This window comes from Aythya fuligula, chromosome 20 (genome assembly GCF_009819795.1).
Source record: "Aythya fuligula isolate bAytFul2 chromosome 20, bAytFul2.pri, whole genome shotgun sequence".
Classification (NCBI taxonomy): Eukaryota; Metazoa; Chordata; class Aves; order Anseriformes; family Anatidae; genus Aythya; species Aythya fuligula.
Window position 1 is genome coordinate 1,743,118 of NC_045578.1, and position 16,154 is coordinate 1,759,271.

The 16,154-nt window shown below is 45.5% G+C and overlaps 1 protein-coding gene across 2 annotated transcripts in view; it reads right to left on the minus strand.

Moving 5' to 3' along the window:
* AUTS2 (activator of transcription and developmental regulator AUTS2) overlaps window positions 1-16,154 on the minus strand; it is a 760,738-nt gene that overhangs the window by 60,932 nt on the left and 683,652 nt on the right. For both annotated transcript variants that reach the window (XM_032200715.1, XM_032200714.1), the window contains exon 6: window positions 12,048-12,096. In XM_032200715.1, the coding sequence (XP_032056606.1) occupies window positions 12,048-12,096 (49 nt within the window). The remainder of the gene's footprint in view (window positions 1-12,047; window positions 12,097-16,154) is intronic.

The window sequence follows — 16,154 nt, forward strand, 5'->3', positions numbered from 1 at the left end:
ACCAGGATGCTTCCAAAGCTGTCGTCCCGTGTCCTGCCCAAGGGCTGGCTCTGAGCTGGTCGGTCAGAGCAGCAGCTGCTGTTGTTCAGGGCTGGGCACACAGGGGTCTGTGTCAGCTACGCTGTGCTTAGGGTCTGCTTCACCCAATTATTGGTTTGTCGTGTAGAGACCTGAGTATTGAGCAGATACTGTCAAGTTATTTTTGGCCCCCTGATGTACTGGCAAAACATAATGAGGCCTTTAGGTGAATAACTGTCTTGGCAGCGAGGTGCTAAAATGATGTGCTGTTGAAAAACCGGAGAGCAATTAGGTTCTTTGAATGAGATGAGATGCCGGACAGGGCATGTGAAGACAAAGAAAACCAGCTTAACTATTAAAGCACCAACCCCCCCCTTGAAGTTGTCAGCTACCTATTTAAGCAAGGTGTTAATCTACTACATGTGGATTGCCAACAAACTTAATTTTTTATTAATTCAGAAGATGTGCAGACTTGTCCCACTTGCACATATTACCCAGCCCTTTCCAGACAAGTGTAACAGCTTGCCAGATGATTATTATCATCCTTTAATTGTATTACAGCAATTCCCACAAGCCCCAGCCTTGGGCCTGGTTTCAACAGTGTAGGGGCTGTGCAAATGGGCCAAAAGATGGTCCAAAGACTTATTATATAAGAATAAAAGCCAGCATATAGATATGGGGAGCAGATGTGGAAACAGACAGGGAAAATAAAGTCAATCAAGATCCATCACTGGAAGAGGAAGACTCACAACAGAGGTAAGACATCGCAAATCTGTTAAGAAGGAGGGCAGGACACAGATTCTTTCCCCCTGAGCTGTGGCTTTCACCTGCTGTTCATGTGGCTGTTCCAGCAAGCTGGATTCACACTCACCATGCCCACAAGCATGACTGACATGCCACAGGACTGGGCTCTGCAGAGGCAGCTTTGGGAAATAATGGTGTTGGTCATCACTACAAAGACTTGAGGAAACGTTTCATGCTTCTCTCACTGATCAAACTGGGTTTTATCAGCACAGGCTTTACAGAGATTCCTGTCTGCATCACAGAATGGACAGAAAGCACTTGTTGACCTCACAGCGCTGGGCCATGATCTTTTACAGAGGGTCACTGGAAGAAGAGAGTTATTTTTGTAAAATGTTTATGCAGATGCATGTACAGGAAAGCACTCTATAGGCAGACTGGCACTAATCTACCACTCGCAACAGAGGTGAGCACTCTCATTTCTCTTCCTGCCAAGCATACTTTGGGGACAATGCATCTAGAGAAACCACAGGGAAAACACAACAGCAGGTACTGAAGGCCATTTTTAGGAAGGAAACCTGACAGTAGCATGGAGAAAGGCTGAAAGAAAATAAAAGTGACCTTTGCAACAATGAAACAAGCAAGAGTTCGCTAATTTTCCCCATAGAACCATTTGGTTTTGGTTCAGCCTCATAAATGCTCAAGGATGATCTTCTGACCTGAAAGACAAGGATTTGCCTTGGAGTCTGAACCGAGTTGAAAGGAACCCATCCATTCGTGGCAAGGGGCAGCGGATCCGGCCTCAGATGGCTTACGAAGTCTGTACGTACAGAGTGTGCGGCCACGCGCAGCACCGCAGGCACGGTTACACAACTGGTGTCAGCATGAGTTAATCTGTCTAGCAGCCTACATGCAATCGCTTGTGTACTCTAAGGGTTGTTCACCTATTCTGCAATCAGACGTGACTGTTCAAATATGAACTGTATTTATAATGAGCCAGTTACTCAAGAACCACGGTCTTCAAAACACGCTATCCAGAGTGGTCTGCTTTAAGCACGTCTGATATAATCTCAGGATTTCTTTTGGTGTGGTGAAAGACGACACATACGGTGTTTCGTGATTGCTCATATTGTTTCTGAGCATGCTCTCATTTCAGCTGGATGCGAGTGTTCAGAGAACCTGGTCAGCACTATGCTCCTCATTGCTCTTTCTGAAATACTAACAGCTTCTCATTTTTCCATCCACATGACAACTCTTTCCCAGATCCCAAAGAAAAAGAAGGCTGTTTATTCATCCACCAACAATCCTCACCTCAAAACCAACACTCACTTGATTGGAGGGTAGAAACACAACACTGAACATCTGGCAATGAATTACGACTGAATTGAAGACCAAGATTGTTCCTCTGTCTTTCTTCATGAAGAAGTGAGGTGAGAACCCATGAGTTCATCCTATTTCTCCCAGTCAATTCAATAAGCCTTGTTCAGACCCCAGGAAGAGTGTCAAGAGTACCTGCAGTTGTTCAGGTACCTCATCTAGATGTGGTCAGATCCAAGGAGAAGAGAAAGAATTAAGAAGATCTTTCTAAAAGGCATCAGAAACTCAGTATCCTTGTCCATCTAGCAAAGCTAGAAGCATCTCACTGCCCTCCACAACCAAATAAACTGAGGATCAGCTCCCTTACTGACTATGTGCTCCTTGCACTACCCCAAAGCGCCAAGCAGAGCTGTTAGTTCAAGTTTCAAAGCAGCAGTGGAGTTGAGGTTGGAGATTTATAATGCTGTACCACTGGCACAGCTTCTCACCCCTCCTCTGAGACAGGTCGTGCTAAAAAAACTAAAAAACTGCCAAAGTTAGATTTTGAAAATCATTTTTCTCAGAAACACAAGCAAGGAGAGGAATGAAACCCAGTTACTACCATGGGACAGAACAAAATGGTGTCATTGTTCTACCCAGCAAAACCTAATCCCAAATTGCTTTGTGGCAAAGCAACAGAGACTGTAATGCCCATGGAGCAGTCACACCTGCTGAAATCTGCAGAGGCAGTACTTGTATGAACAGCCAACGATAAAAACCAGCAAACAGAAGTAAAACCGGGGGTATTGCTCATCTGCAATTGATTTTTATAATGCTGTTTCTTTTAACAAATGCATTTTAAGTGCTTATGGGACTAACAACCTAGTAAATGAACTAAGTATTAATTTGTGGCTTTATTACTCAGCAGACCTATTTTCATAAAGCCATTTTTCTTAGGACACAACTTGCTCTGCAGCAGCTGCTTCCTATTACAAGCCACTCAAATTACTTTGGCTCCAATTTTCAGAACTGCCCACTAACTTGAAATAGTTGGAAACGACACCAAATTGCTGCAGGAGCTCAGCAGCACTATGCCTCATCCCTCTCCCCAGCCCTCTAATGCTAACAAAAATCAGTAAGCCACAAGCACCAGCGATGCCACGCGTCGCTCGCTGTTCCCCTCATCATGAGCAAAGCGTTGACCCAGACAGTCCAAGTCCTCCAAATCCACCTCACCTACTGCCACCGCGATGTTTTGTGGAAACCCATAAAGGAACCGTGGAGCACGGTGCTGACCCAGCCACAAGGTACCCATAGAGCGCTGGAGAAGAAGGGGGTTTGGCCCACGCTCCAAGTACTGTGAATGACTCCTGAATAGCTCTGGGCAAGCGGGGTGACACAGGGCTTGGGGAGTTCCTTTGGGCATGAACAGGATTTAGGTAGAAGGTACGTGGCCCCAGAAAGGTATGGGAAAGCTGTGAGCATGCCTGAACCCAGGATTTCATGCACCGGGGGAAATCCTGCTCAAGTAAACACAGGTGCTAGCAGTCAAGTGGGGTTTGAGTCCAGAACTCTCAGACCTGGAAATTCTTCCTGGGTCCCACTTTGAATATATTAAGCTTTAAAAAAAAAAAAAAAAAAAAAAAAAAAGTCAAAGTCTTCAGAAATATTTTTGGGTAAGTAAAGAGGGAAAAAAAATAGCTTGTGCCTTACGCTTCTAGTATATGTAAGTCAAGGTCATTAACTCTTCTAAAAGGCACTTAAATCAAGTTTATCTACTCTTCTGTTTGCAACTTTTTAAGTATACATTTACACTGTCTTTTTTAAACAGCTTGCTGGATGCTGCCTAACACCCTTTCAGAAACACACTCTCTCTCACTACTTGAAGCATTGCTCAGCATGCTCCTGGCAGCAGTGCAGGCCAGCGCTAGTCAAATCTAGCCTGGAAAATAGTTCATGTTACACTAAATAATTTCATCAGGACGGAACGATCCCAGAGTGAAGCTGTGCTGTGGCTGGGCTGATCCAGCCTCTCTCCGCTGCCTCTGCCCAGTCCTTTGCGCCAGGTCTGGCAGCAGCAGGCTGTGAAATCATCGCCCTTTTCTTGCAGCGTTTGGTTTGCTGGTGAGGTGATGAACCCAGCTCACAGACTCCACCAAGCACCAGGGTGGCAGCAAGGTGGGGACGAGAGCAGGACCCCCTGGGGACAGCAGCCAGTGGCAGGGGCTTGAGCCCCTCTGGGCAGCATCCCCTCACTAACGCAGGTGCACTTGGGTGAAATATTAAAAAAAGGAAGAAAATAAAAGTGATTCCTGAGTGACTGAAAGTCTCCAGGGTGTCACGGGATTTACCCCTGTGGCCTTCACCCAGCAAAGCACTTAAGTAAACTCTCAGTGTTAACAAGTGTTTAGGGTCAGTCATGCGATGAAGCAGGTTACTGAACTGAAGTCTAAATGAGGACAAATTAGAGTCTGTTTGTTCTGCTGCATGAAAGCAATAACGGCCTCTTCCAGCCCTCTCTGGATCTGGAGAAATGGTGGTGTCTCTTTACAGCAAGGCCCCTCCTTTACTTTTGGACCAACAAGTGCTGAGCCATGAAAAAGCTAAAAGTCACCAGTTTAAAGTATCATCCTTTGCAAGGTATTCATTGCTGCTGGAATGAACACGGTAGTTCTCACTTAGAAGCTTTATTTCAGTCTTTCTGCCTACTCAGACAAATATTATTGCACTTAAGTCACACATTTAAGGGTTTCTTCACATGCTCAGACTGTGTGTGTGTGTGTTTTTCTAAAAAAAAAAAAAAAAAAAAAAAAGCCAGCTGAGACTTTGGAAAGCAAGGGAGAGATCTGCCTGTGGTTTTCCACATCTGTTCCCACACTCCGGAAAACAATGACTAATTCAAATAACTCTACTGACTTCTGTGGGCAGTCTGCATGATAAAATAATATCATATTTTGTGGGATCATTTTATATGGAAAAACATTTAAAATATGTCGGCACTGTGATGAAGTTGAAAGGCGTTCTTGTTTGGGGGACAGTTAAAAATGGGAAGAAAAGCGTCCATTTGCTCTGATTTTTGAAGCAACTATGAAGACTTTTACATGAAAAAAATAAAAAGGAAAGAAAAGCACAATTCATATAGCTGTCCCTGTGAAACTCCTACTGACATTCAGAGTGTCAAGACTGATACATAACTGTAGGATGTGAGATACTTCGGAGTGCTTTTTTTTTTTTTTTAAATTAGCAGTAGTTGGATGTAAGACAGCCTGAGCGAAATGGTGCCAAGCAAGGAGACAGCAGATCCTGCCAAAAAGCAGGTGGCAGAGGGGAACTGGTGGGCGAGTGGCATAGGGGGTGTTCGGGAAGCCCGGGCACCCCTGTGTACGCCACGCACTGCATACTGGTCTACAGGTCTTCAACAGACCTTAAAAGAGAGGCTTGCACAGCTAGAGATAACCATTTTTTTTTTTTTCCTGGTGGTAAAATGAATTTATGGCCCATTCCTTCTTTTTCCTTCAAGCCCCATGAGCACACGGTGCTCTCCGGGCAGCCAGTGCCCCACGGCTGGGGCAGCTCAACCCCTGCTGCCCACAGACGAAGCAAACCACTTTGCGCAGTTTTCTAGCTGAGTCAAGCAAATAGCAGCGTTAAATACATCGATAAATGAGATGGAGGAACCAATTAATGGTGCTTGGTGTTATCTGGACCCGTGCAGCCATTGCGTAAGTGCGCTGGGTCCACGCTGCAGGTGCAGGCGGGAGCAGCCCAGCTACGGGGACAGCTCTGCTGGGGCACACTCACATCTAAACCCCACGTCAACAGCCTCCACCTCTGCTGAAAATGACATTGCAGTGCTTTTCCAATTGAAATGCAATGTATTTGATAAGATAACAAACGCCTGGCAAAGCGCATTTAAGTTATGTATGAAAAAGAAGAGGAGGGAAAAAGTCTTGTATAAACAGCAAAACAATAGCTTTATCTAATCTCGGCGACTTACTGCTGCTTGTCTGCGTGCGTGTGTTTTACTGACAAAATAAAATAAATTGAATCAGCTCACACACGATAACATGCTCTTTCCTACCTCATACTAATTGCTTGGCTAATTGATGTTTGTTGAACTTTCTCCATTTCATTGAGTGATTAGGTACAAAGCTAACAGTTGACATCTGTAGGCGCTTAACTGGCGTCTGTAATTACTGTTAATGTTAAATAATTGTTAGTTAATTGGAGTGGTAACTGACTGAATGGAATCCAGATTGTGAAGCAAAAAGAGACCTAGTTAAATAAACATACATTTTCAGAGAAAACAACATTTTATTACAAGGGAGAGACTAACAGCAGGCCAGATATGGGAGGTCTGCAGGATGCTCCATTTATGAAATCTCATGCCAGGCTCCAGCCTGGACTCCACTCATCTGGAGGTATGTCAAGTCAAGATCCTTGTCAACAAACCACTCTTATCCTTAAGAATTTTTCCACCTTATTTTGAATTGATTACCACTGGTTATTTTGCAGCCCAGAACTGATAAGCCTTTTTTTGAGAAAATCAAATATAGTTTAATCTGTAAAGCAAATACTTTCTCCAGAACAGACACAATTATGCATTAGTAAATATTGTCGTTTTGCTCACTGACACTGGAATCATTTGACTTTGCTAAGACCGACAGCCTTAAGAGAACTTAGAGGAATACAATCAGCACCTGAGACCAAAGGGTACTTGATACAAGTTCAAGTGGACAAGGCTTCCCAGAACAATGCTGTCAACTGCCTATTTCAGTTATTTTGGAAACACCCATGCCTGGCTCTGGCTCTTTTATGGTTTGGTTTTGCTTTGAATGATTAAATTCAAAATTATCAGTGAAGTCTTGGAAGGCTCCTGTGCTGTAAGACTGTAAGTTTTCAGATTTAAGAATCTGAAAGGTTTTCGAAAAAGCTACCTCTGACCTTACCACCTCTTTGGGCATATCCCATTATCCAGGGAATTTTTCTTGCAGCTAAAATTCCTATTACCTCCCCCAGCACTGGGGGTCCTGACACCCATACCCCAGCCAAAAAAGCTCTCCAGCACGTAAAGCAGAGGGTGTAAGAAGTATACTGATGGGCAGGAGCCATTTGTGCACAGGAGATGCAGCCATAAGGTGAAGTTATGCAACAAATTCCTTGCTCAGATAAAGCCTTCATGACACAGAAATAACTGCCTTGCTCTTTTGTGCACTAGAACAAACGACCGTCTCAAGACATGTGTTGGCTTTTTCGTCTGCCTGACTTGGAAGTTATAGTGAAGTGATGCAACGTTTCTTCTAATCTAACTCACTGGCACAAGAAACCTGGGGTCTTCAAAACAGGAGACATTTTACAGAGCTCAGTCCCTTGCTAATGAGACACTGAACTTTCACATGGAAAATGCTGAAAAGTCATTTGAAACCCAAGAAACAGCATAACCGAGAAATCCAAAGCCACCAGCAGTCTCCACTAGAAAGGCAAGGAGACACCATTGTCAAGGCATCATTTTGGGAGGGCGAGCCCATCCCCACAGCCACAAAAAAAGAAGCCTGCAGAACTGCCCCAGTGACTCAGCTGCCCCAGAGGTTCTGGCCGATGGGGGGTTCCCGCAGCCCTGGCATTGCTCCACAGCCCTAACACCAACCTCAGAAGAAACACTTCAGTGAGCAGACATAGCACGGAGGACCAAAGCACGCAGAAAGCAACCCCCAGAAAGTCAAAAGCAAAGGTGAGAATACCCAGCAGGCTGTTAGGAAGGCTCCTGCAGACCCCGGGGAAGCAGTCAGTCCTCTGGCAGTGTCCCTGCTCATCCTGCACACGTGCCATCTGTGTGCTAGGAGATCCAGTTGTATTCAAGATGAGCCAGTGTGGGGCTGGCTTACTTAGAGCGAGCTCTCCTCTACAGCCAAGGATCCCCTGTGGATTGGATCAGCAAGGAGAAGCACTTGCCAGCTTGAGCTCCCGACTTGTTTACAGAAACAGATGTTGTAGAGGATCCTCAAGAAATGATTCACCAAAGATGAGGGGAGAAAAAACAATACGCCTGTTTTTCCACGGAAGGATCTTCCTGTAGAACCACCTAAAAAGCCAGGGCTTGATCTGACCGGTATTTCAGCCACCAGTGAGGACTAGTAACCCAGACGCCTTGATCTACCTCCAGCTGAGAGTATAAATATTTCCCTGACAGCTGGTGGTGCCACAAAGCAGAAGGATTCATAAAGTTTACATGAACATCCTGTAAACAATTTGAACATAAAAAGCTGTAACAGCCCAATTGTGTTTCTGATCAAAGGCAAACTTCAATATACAGCACAAATGAAACTTCATCACTTTGGGACTCATTTCTCCCTCCAGGAAAAGCTGTTTTCCAAGGGTACGTAGGAGGGAGTTAACATAAATTAAATACACAGCAGTAGTAGGAGCTGCCTGCTTTGCATCTTCAGATGTGTCTATTTAAATTATTAACAGATAATGGAATTTAATTATGCTGGAAAGTCATGTTACAAAAATTCATGAACAGAAACCTGTATTTTGGCCAGGATTAATGGTGTTAAGGTTGACGCTCTGATGTAAGTAGAAGTTATGTTCTTTTGCAGACTCCATGACTATAAGCAGCAATCCTGAACTGGAAAGCACAGCTTGCACAAGTGGGGGAACAAAGGGGGTGCTGCAGACAGGCAATGCACTTCTCTTCCATTCCTCCTCCACAGAGCAATTATAGGTGCTCACCTCCCAACACAGACACCCAGATTTCAACAGCAATCATTTTCCTATGTAATTTTAAGCTTTGCGACATAAATTCCTGCCCAAATGATGGAGCCCAGGGCTCTGGTACATGACAAGGGACTACTCATTTCAGCAGCAGCCACAGCGATTCCTGCCCTGGGGAAAGGGCCACGTTCCTCCCAAATCCCCAGCACTGCTGCAGATGTGGCACAGCGCTGGGGACCTCAGGGAGCAGTGGCAGCAAAGAGCTGACATAGGAACCCCATGGCTCTCTCAAACATGGCACCACTCTGCTGTGACTCATACCCCAGCCCCAAGGGGCCCCAACATCCATGGGGCACTTCCCACATCTCACAGGACTCATCTTCCCCTTGAGCTCTAAGGGCAGCCAGCTCCCAAATGGATGCTGGGAGACTTCTCTTTGATGGGTTTATTCCCCCCTTCAAGGAAGGCTTAGCAGGGGCGTAATTTCCACTTTGTCCTAGATTTTTTAATTTTTACTATTTGTGAGGAAAAGGCTGGCTCACATTATACATCCATACTAATCGGATAGACCTTGAGCTTGATCTCATCGTCAGCCCTGCAGTCTACAAGCAAATGACAGAAACCTAACACACTTTAGGATTTTTACCTGCTTTGTGAATACATTACTTCTGTAATTTTCTGCTACCTCAGCTGTAAAGAATTCTGCAAAACCAGAAGTGGCAAGACATGAAGTATGTGTGAAACACAGGTAGCTGAGGGACGTCAGAGAGGCCTGGCCCTGGACGCGGAGGGATGCACACTTGTCAGTCTGCTGAGCCCTCCCAGCCTGGTCTCTCAGCCAGGAGCTTTGAAGGTTTCATCATGATTTACCCAATGCAGACGAGACCTTTCTTACAAGTGACTTTTATTGCTTTTGGCAAAAGCAGCCACGGACAACACAGGGGAAGAACTGGCTTTGAAGCAAACAGACTGAATTGCAGGGAGAGAACTTGAACTTGGAATATATCAAACTGACAGCGCCCGGGCAGTCGTCAGCCGTCTCCAGGGCAGACACTCGGAGAAGGCAAGAGCCTTGCAACAACCATGGCCACAACGAGAGCCCCTGCACCTGGCTGCAAGCAATTACTGACATTATCCCCAAACAGGGGATCTTTCTGAGGCTCTTTTCCTGATATTTAGCGGTCTGAATGCTAATCCCTTTAACAAAACTGTCCCTGATGCTTTTTCCGCCCTCTTTTCCCTTAATCTCTTTCTCCCAGTGGAGAAAAAAAAAAAATACCAGTCAGCCTAGTTTGGCCGCACCTGGATTTGCATTGATTCTCCCCTTGTCATTCATGTTACCAACAGGAATTAGCATATGGCTTTAAGGGGAAACTCAGGAGGAGAAAAGAAAGACGCCATTTTGATGGAAATAAGGGGCAAAGGAATAATCTACCATCAACTAAAAAGCTTATTTGTGTATGGTTTCCCAAGCAAAGCTTAGAAAAGCCTATGTTGATTTTAGGCTACACAAAGAAACCCTAATCCTTTCAAGGGAACTAAATCACCAAAAGAAAGTACCTCAGAAGAAAAGGCTCCCTGTCAAGCATGGGTATTCACAACCAAATAGATGCCACGAATCAACCTCCATAAGTAAACACAAATAAGAATGTGGGAAATGTGCTGGGTTCAAAAAGAAAACCAGAGGAAGAGGAAGAGGGGCCTACTCCTCCTCCGTCAGCCCCCAGGAGCCCCGGCCCTGGGCCCTGCCTGCAGGCCGTATCCAGTCCCTGGCCATGGCTACTCCAACCCCATGGTGGATTTTTACAGCGAATTTGCAAAATTAAGACACAGGCACACGTACTACAGAGTCACTCAAACACAAAACTCTTCCTTTTTTTTTTTTTTTTAATTTCTTTTTGGCTGTGACCTCTGCCTGTGGACAGGTTGGGTGGAAACCTGTAAATTCATTTAAACCAAACAGATCTATCAGATTGCCAAGTGAGATAACCAAGTTAGACCACCGAGACCATCCATCTGAATGGTACTTCCAAACGATGCTATTACATAAAAAAAGAGGAATATGGATCCATAATGCAATTAAATGTAATTATTATTCAATATGCAGCCGAAGACCTCAGAAGTGATGGTGTATCAGTGTGGGAATCCCAAACATATTGGGGTCACATAGCTGCCCCACTTAAAACCACTTCACAGAATTAAACACAAAACAACACCAGAATGACCCACCGGAATAATAAACCGAAGTCCTGGCCTGGTGGGGAACACCCAGGGCAACACTAAACAAATCCACACGTGGCCAAAAAGAGAAACCTAGATACCAAATTAATCTGTGTCTCATCCTTCTTATTCAAGACTTATTCAAGTGTTCCAAAACCCCAGTAAGTTAAAACACTGTGCGTTTACAGCTTGAAGCACACCCTATTCCTATTACTAGGCAGTTACACGCTGCCATTAAGAAGTAGGACAGTGGGGTGAAAAGCAGAGGAAAAGCTGACGCATTTTAAAGGCTTTGAATTATACTCATTGGCGCAACTCTTGTCTGGAGCCGCTCCCTCAGCCCTCCTCACAAAAACAATGCAATAAATACATGAATAAATAAATAAATACATCCCCACAGCCGACAGTCTTTCTAATAATGCTGCTTCAGGACAAGCTCTGCACAGAAGCTCACTGGCACTGATTTAGGGTAAGTTTTCCCTTAATGTACTGTTATATCATTAGCCACTCTCTCTTTAGATTGCTGTTTGGAGGAAATTAATGGGATACTGAATATTTAAATGTGGCCCTCTATATCATTTATTAACTCTACAGAAAGCACACAGCACAGCAAGCCATGGTTTATGACTATTATCCTGTGAATACTAAACGTTGGCTGGTTATTACTGTCAGCAGTGCAAATTGGCTATTCATAATTCCATGTCTATCATGTAGCTGATGAGTAACAATCAAGTTAAAACATTTTGAAAACTCTTACAGTTATTTAAATGAGCTTAAATTAAAGCCATTTGTAAAATAAACTATTCCCTAATATTGTTATTTAAATTAATTCTGACCTGGCAGGCACTGCATTATTTAAAGCCTTTATTTTATATTGCTTAAGCAAAGCAATTACCAAGCATACAGAACATGTCTGAAACCAAGAGAAACATAAAAAGCACTAACAAGCTGATTGCGACATTTCTGCAAGACAAGTTACATTTCATCTCCCATTGAAATTGCCATGAAAAGAAATGTATGGGGAAAAAATATGTTTGTGATGTGAATTGCAGTCTTACCTTTATTTGTAACAGCGTTGAACAGTTTTTCAGAGCTGGCATCAGATGCCTGAAAGACCAATAAAAAAAGAAGTTACATTTTCTGCAAGTGATACATTTCAAAAGGTACGCACTATATTTACACGCACACATATGTATACATATTTTAGAGAAACAAATCAGGTGACAAAACCAAGTGAGCTAAGAGAAGCTGCACCCTCAGAGGAAAACGTCCATAAGGTGGTGCTATTTGGCTGTGCTTCACCACCCTGCAGTGCAGATATTTATTTGGAAAGACTCTATTTAATAAAGAAAGAAATTATTTTTATTCGACGTATTAGCTGCACACAAACTGTATTTTTGTACTGTAATTATCCACTACATTCTGACATCGATTTTGCAACTGAGAAGAGCTACGATTTTGAGTCATACAACCCAATTTCAGGAATTTGCAGAATTGCGGGTTTCTAAATTACATTTTTAGGTATTTTTGGAGACCGCTACTGTGCCAACCATTTGATTTTTAGTATTTTAAAGCAGTGACGATAATTTAGGTTATTAATTTTATAACTTGATGCTATATACTCTTTGAAAGAGAAAGCCACTGTTAGCATTTAGTATAGTTTATATTTCCACACAGGATTTGTCTCCGTCAGAATAATTGATTCTTGACACCACGCTCTCTACAAACTCATAATCCATTTTATTTTTCATCAAGGCATCCTTATCTATGGGAGGTTTTTCCTCCTAATACTGCATTAGATCCTTATCTAATCCCGTGGTTTGTATGCAAGAATTACAGTTCATCTTTCTACCTATTATTTAAAAGCCATATCTTAAGTTTCACACAAAAACATTGAGCTCCTCTTTTCAAAAGCTGTAACGGCGAGAAACCAGACTAGGGAACGTAACACTGCAAATGATGATTTTACAAAGTCCCTGATTCCAAAAACAGAAAGCATTAAGTTTATGCATCCGTGTACAGATGTGTATGCGGCACACACACAAAAATACGTATGCGTACACACAAACACACACCTAAAGCTTAAACTTATTGCATCTTTGTAGTCACAAAATGCAGAGAGCTGTTCAATTGTGAACTACATCTTGGCTACAGCTCCGTTTAGAGAAAGTCTCCTTTTTGAAAATGCACAGAAAGAATTGTGGTCAGTAACAAAATATTGCAAACGGGGAAAAAAATGCAACATTGAGGAAGATTTTAGTCTTCCAATAGAAACTGTTTTCTCACTGGTTCCAGAAAAATAATTTTAAAATATTGTATATTCAGAAAGCAGGCTGTATTTTTGGTTAAATTGAAGGAATTTCTGAATTCAAAACCAGAGAAAAACCATCCAGATGACCAACATATATTAGGTATCTCGAGTATACTAGGAACTTAGGTGTGAAACGACTGATAGATAAATAAGTAGATACAGTTCAGACTGCCTATCACCATGTAAGAGTAGACTGAAATAATTTGCTTGCCCTCAAGTTAACAACATAAAAGATTTCTATGATTAACTACTAAAAATGGCTTTATTCTTTTTTAGACTTCTAGACATATTTTACTAGATTACTGTTGGCTTATTTAAAAGCTGAGCTGGTGTATTTCTACTCGATTAAATACCTTGTAAACACTGGATTTATTACCCAATGATGGATTTATTATCCAGTGACGAGTTTCCTTAAATTAATGAAAATATGTGAATAACGCACAAATTGAAGAGATCAAGAAGGCCATGTGCTTTAAAGAGCAGTCCAGTGCTAGTCCAACAAATTAAGAGATGCTCGGTGCTTTCATAGCCTTGCCAATCAGCCTACACTCTGATTAAAAATAATAACCTTTTCCAGTGAATTTCATGTTGCTGCCTTTTTAAATGCAGCCTCACTCGCAAGTCAGAACTCTCCAAACCATTCTTTCTTTTCAGAAATAAAATTCATTATGGAAAAAAAAATAGTAAAAAATGACCAACCGACCAAAAGAAACTGTTACAGTTTCAGGTATTACTTTATTACACTGTTTCAAAATTGAACAGTGTGAGGAAGCTTCCTATTTGCTTGATTTTTCCAAACATTAGAAAAAGGAGAACATTTTTTTATTTTCTAAAGAGGTTTGTTCTAACGCCAACAGTAAACCAACATTTTGCTTTTAAGCTATGTTTTTTTTGGAATTCTTTTTTGGTGCTATTGAATGGTAAGGAGCACTGTTGTGATATCTGGAAGTGGCACTTCTTGGGCATACCACGGTGCACAATACATCCTGTGCAAGCATCGCTCATGAGCAAACTAGGAGATGATTATCAGTCCAATATGCATGTAAAACAGAAATAATTTTACAAAGACAAAGCTCGCCCAAAAGTGAATCCCATTTTGAATTACTGACCACACACTACTGAATGGAACAGCAACTTGAAAAAAGCCCACTGCCTGGGTTACCATAAACATAACCACAAGCTATTTCACTAGCTTCAACCATGAGCTGGAACTTTGCCTGCCTATTTCATGACTTTTAAATTTGGATCTGAAGATGAACCAGTGATGAGGGCAATGTCCAACCGAGAGAGTAGTAAAGAACCTCTGCCAGCAGACAGGTACAGCATCAATCTCGATGCAACTACTATTTGTTCATACCTAGGCGGTCGCATCCTACAACAACGCTACAGGGGGAAAAAAGCGACGCGAACTAAAAATAAAAGAAGTCAGCACCGATGCAGAAGGATGAGACACGGCGCCTTCGCAGGGCTGACCTAAAACCTGCTCGAGGCTCCGCACGGACAGCAGCACAGTGCTGGGGCTCGGGGCTCGGCCCCCCCTTTCCGCCAGGGGAGCGGCCCCGGGGGCTTCCCCCCCCCGGTGCGGGGCATCCCCAGCGCTCGCTGCCGCCAGGGATCCACCACGCCGGGGGCCGGCTCCGTCTCGCGACCCACGGCTCCATGTCGCGACCCACTCTCCCGCACCCCCCTGCGCCTCGCCCGGCTCTGCCCTGCCTGACCGGGCGCGAAGCGTTTCAGCAGCCCCGGGACTTCACGGGAAGGGGAATTAATACCAATAACCCCCCTCCAAGCGCGCTCCCCCCGTGCCACACGCATCCCCCCCCGCAGCCCCGGATCCCGCCGCGCACCTGCCCCCGCCCCGCGGCCCCCCGGTACCGGGGCTCTGCCCACCGCCCGCTGCCCCCTGCCGCCGGGGGGGTCCCCGCGCCCCCTCCTCAGCCCGGCCCGGCCCCCCTTTACCTGCAGCCACGGGGCGAAGCGCGGTCGCCGGCCCCGGGCTCATGGCGCTGCGGGAGGGGCGCGGGCGTGCGCCGGGAAACTCCGATCCAGGGCGGCTGGCAACGTCCCGCAGCCGGACCCGAACTAATCCTGCGGAGGCCGACGGCTCGGAGGGCCGGGCCGCCCGGCGGGCATCCTCCCCGGGCAGCGCAGCCCCCCGCACGACGGCTCCCCGGGCGCGGAGGGGGCGCGGGGGGCGCGGAGCTAGCGGCGCGGCGGCGGCAGCAGGACAAAGGAGACCATGTGCGGGGACGGGCAGCGGCTCCGCGCAGCCCCGGGACACAACCGCGGACCCCCGGCGGTGGCGGGCGGCGACTCCGGGGGTGCTGCCCGGCCCGGCCCGGCTCTGTTCGGCTCGGCCCGATCCGCTCCGCTCCGCTCCGTTCGTTCCGCCCTGCGCGCACCGCCCCGCCGCAGGGGTGCAGCTGCAGCCGGCAGCGCGTTCCCTTCTCCGGCTGCTTTATTTATTTATTTTATTATTATTATTTTTTCTCCTCCTCCTCTCTTCTGTTTGTCGGGTTTTTTGTTTGTTTGTTTGTTTGTTTTGTCTTTAAAAAGTCATGCCCGTCCTCTCCCGGCACGAAGCGGGCTCCCGCGGGGGCACCGTCCCTCCCCGCCGTCCAGGGCTCAGCAGCGGCCGCGCTCAGGTGAATTCCATCGGGGAGAGGCAGCGGCCCGGCCCCAGCTCCTCCGGCCCCGCCGAAACACCCCGCAAAGCCTGTAAAATCCCGGGGGTGGAGGGGGCCCGCTCCGCTCCGCTCCGCGCTGCTCCGCCCGGCCGGGCCGGGGGGCTGCGGGCTGGGGGCTGCCGGCCGGACCCTCGGCGCTGCGCTCGGCTCCGCTCGGCTCCGCACTG